Genomic DNA, 3,850 nt, shown 5'->3' with positions numbered 1-3,850 from the left:
TCATCACAACAAAACAACTGAACACAACTGTGCCCAAGCTGTTGGCAAAGGCAAAGCTCAAGTATAATTTGTCCTGCTCTCTTTCTGCCCTTCGTGACTCAGTTTCCCTGCTTGGATAGGAAACTGGCCTGCTCCAGAGCAGGTGATGAAAACAAACAGCAGTTTGGGTGTGAGGTGCTGCAGCAGGTAGTTGCCCAAAATCATGCTGCATGATTTTCAAATGCCTCCAGAAGCCTTGGAGCATGTGGGAGAAGTAGGCAGTGTGTCCTTTGGGGATGGAGATGAGCTTTCCTTTCCTGTAAAGCATCACAGTGGCTCTAACAGGCACTGCTTCACCATGGAGTGTTTCACCCCTTGCCTCTTGGACCCTATGTATTACAGAAACATGCTGAACCCTAATATCCATCTTTTTTCTGCCATGTCCTGATGGCTACATAGCAGTGTAACCAACCATTCATTGCAGGGATATTTTTGGGAGTGACTCAGGGGATCATGGACTCTCTCCATAGCTTTACTTCCCTGGAGACTTTCAAGGTATAGAGATCTCACTTGCCAGGGAACACTCAAGCAAAATCATTATCAGCAAGCAATAAAGACCACTGAATTGTCCATGCTTTTGAAAAGATGCATAGTCCACTTACAGCTGCAAGAGAATGGGAAAACACCCCAACAAGGAAACAGTATCCAGTCTTCAAGTCCATAAATTTTGAAGCCCTTTTCAGCTATTTCAGTTACTTATTTTGAATTCCATGAATAATGTCCAACAAAGTCAAAATCCAACCACGAGCTTCACAGGAAAAGGCTTAAAGCAGTTGGTTAAGAATCAGCACCAGTGTTAACTTCTTATCCCAGGCTGGTGAAGTGAGTGATGACTTTGGGACTTGAGTGGCAAAGGCAGCTCCTGAGACATCAAAGATGTAAAAACACTTCATATTAAGAAAAACAATTCTTGTTTGCTCCTGGGCTGTAGGGCTGTGATGGTACAAGGCAGAATACAATCTGCTGGCTTCTTGGCTAGTTTTAGAAAACAATCATTAATTTTGTGTAGCTTAGTTTTAGGGGCTTGACTTAAGCCAAATTGAGAGCCTTGTTTGAAGCACCCAAGGCTTAGTACTTGCTGGTCACTATCTCTCCCAAAACTGTAGAGCCAGATTGACCAGCAATTCAGGTCCATCAGCCTAATTGATGAAGGTGTGACTACAGGAGGGGGAAGAGCAGAGCAGGCTCTCACTTTAAACCCTTGATTATATGGGATAAGCTCTCCAGCTCTCTCAGAAACACTATGATATAATCAAAATAAATACCTCCCAGGTCCCTTGGCTAAGTTTTGCCCATACAAGACAATTTGGGCATTTTTGAATGCTTTAGAGAGACAGACATCCTATTACTAGGATCTCTCCACCTTCAAGTACTCTGCTGTGAACCAGAGATACCCTGCGGGTGGTCCTCAGAAAACAACTGTAGAGGACTGGTTTCCAGTAGTGCTCTTCCCTCTCTACCACACTCAGGTTAAATTCCAGCATAGCTTCTACACACATAAGATCAGCAGAATTTATTTAGATTCCCTTTCATAAAAGGCCTTTTGCCCAGATGTGAGAACCATGATGGATCAACTCTTGTCATCAATTTTGTCAGGGTTCAGCACTCTGTGCTCATTGTGGTTGGGACTGCTATAGCTTCTTGTGGCCTCCCCCCATTACATGCGTGGGACAGATCCTTCCCGTATGTGGATTTTCTGATGCCTTCTCAGGTACTTCTTCAATCGATAGTGTTTCCCACACACCTCGCACTTGTAGGCCCCACCTCGGGAGTGAAGCAGCTGGTGTTTAATGAGGTGCCACTTCTGGGGGAAGCATTTCCCACACTTGGTGCATTTGCAAGGTCCCATACGAATGTGGATTGTTTGATGTCGGAAGAGATTGGCCTTCTGGTTGAAGGTCTTCCCACACTCAGGACACTGGTAGGGCTCCTCCTTGGTATGGATACTCTGGTGCCGAACCAGATTTGATCTCTGTGTGAAGCTCTTCCCACACTCAGTGCATTTAAATGGCTCACTTATGTGGACTCTTTGGTGTCGGATGAGCTTTCGGCTCATGCGAAAGCTCTCCCCGCACTCACTGCACTTGTATGGCCCCTCACTTGTGTGAATCTTCTGGTGTCTGGTCAGGTTTGATTTCTGATTGAAACTCTTCCCACACTCGGGACAGGGGAATATCCGTTCACCTCTAGGAACTCCCTTTGCTGTGGGATGTTTCTTGGACTTGGTTTGCTCTCGAATCTCCAGCAGCCCTTCTTTGGTGGGCTGAAGGCATTTCTTCTGCTTCCTCTTTGGGCTCCATCTTTCCCAGTGGTCAGCTTCCACACTGGCTTCCTCTTTAATTTGGATCCTCTGAATGTCACTGAGGTTTGTTCCCTGCCCATAAGGGATCCCATACTCAATGATTTCCTGTGGTTCTTCCTTCACCTGGAGCACTCGGTTGCCAGCTGTGGGGACTTCTTTCTTATGCTGGGCACCTCCTTCCTTTTTAACTTGGCTTCCATATAAAGTCATCAATGAGCTCTTTGGATCAAAGAGTTTTCTGTAGCCTGGGTTTTCTGATGGGTCTTCTTTGATACAAAGTTTTTGGCAGGCTATTGCAGGGATATTTACTTCACCTTCAATGACTGGTTCTGTTTCTTCCTTCATCTGGATTTTCCAAGGAGTCCTCTTTGGATTAGATAGGTTTCTAGGTATACTACACTCCTGAGCTCCCTCTCCATTGCAGGACATGTTCTCCAACACATTGTCCTCCAACATGAAGGCCAAGTCAGGCTCTTCTTTAATCTGGATGATCCGGAGAGGCATGCCATTGATGTGTCCCTCCAGCAGCTTTTGCTTAGCATGGTTTCTCTGGTGAACGTTGAAATACCTCTTTGTGCTCAAACTCTTCCCACACTCTGTGCAAATGAAGGGCCCCCCATGGAGATGTATCTTCTGGTGGGCCAGCAGCGTGGCACTTTGCCCAAAGCACCTGCTGCAATCAGGACATTTGAAGGTCTTCTCTTGCTTGTGGATTTCCTTGTGTGCAGTGAGTGTCCCCTTCTTCACAAAGCTCTTCCCACACTCCATGCAGGTGAATGGTCTCTTCTCTGTGTGGGTCCGCATGTGGATGTTGAAGTATATCTTCGTGCTCAGGCTCTTCCCACAGTGGGCACAAAGGAAGAGGCCACCCTTGGTGTGTGTCTTCTGGTGGGCAGCCAGGCATCTCTCCAGGTGGAAGCAGCGCCCACACTCCCCACAGCAGAAGGGTCTCTCTCCTGTATGGATGCTCTGATGGGTCATGAGGTGGCCCTGGGTCGTAAAGTGCCTCCCACATTCCCTGCAGGTGAAGATCTCCTCTGTTGTGTGGATCTCCTGGTGCCTTTTCAGGTTTCCCTTCTTGCTGAAGGATTTACCACATTCCAGACACAAGTGAGTCTTCAACACTATGTGCTTATCCACGTTCTTCATGACAGCACTGCCCTGATAGGGCTGCCAAGTAGGTATGAAAAAGCCACAGTGTTATGAGGATGGACTAGCTGGGAGGATATGAAAATGATCAGCACTCAAGCATCAAAATGTACGTTAATGGATACACTTTGGTCCCCACAGCAAAAAGGTGGTGCTGCTGTTCTCCAGGAGTAGGTCGTCTTCATTTCTCAGTCACCTCTTATCTCAGCTGCAGACATAATGTTTTAAACTCCATCTCCTGTTTCTCTAACCTCCTGTTATGGAGGTTCCCAGGCACTTACGGAAACTTGAGTTGTTGGACTGCAAAAAAAAATAAAGAGAAAATTGAGGCATTATTTCTTCTCCACAAATATCAGGCAC

General features: G+C 46.5%; 1 protein-coding gene across 1 annotated transcript; it reads right to left on the bottom strand.

Moving 5' to 3' along the window:
- Positions 1–1,681: 1,681 nt before the first annotated feature.
- On the bottom strand, positions 1,682–3,499 carry LOC104575461 (uncharacterized). Its single transcript, XM_010222807.2, has one exon. The coding sequence runs from the start codon at positions 3,488–3,490 to the stop codon at positions 1,697–1,699; it is 1,794 nt and encodes a 597-aa protein (XP_010221109.2). The 5' UTR covers positions 3,491–3,499; the 3' UTR covers positions 1,682–1,696.
- Between the last annotated feature and the right edge of the window lie 351 nt (positions 3,500–3,850).

Source organism: Tinamus guttatus, unplaced genomic scaffold, assembly GCF_059628265.1.
Source record: "Tinamus guttatus ecotype Peru unplaced genomic scaffold, ASM5962826v1 Tinamus_guttatus_pri_ptg000599l, whole genome shotgun sequence".
In the NCBI taxonomy this organism is placed as follows: Eukaryota; Metazoa; Chordata; class Aves; order Tinamiformes; family Tinamidae; genus Tinamus; species Tinamus guttatus.
This window is presented reverse-complemented; position numbering and strand designations above follow the sequence as displayed.

Bases quoted from the DNA above. Each gene is read 5' to 3' on its own strand.
- LOC104575461 (XM_010222807.2), bottom strand. From the start codon at position 3,490: ATGAAGAACGTGGATAAGCACATAGTGTTGAAGACTCACTTGTGTCTG.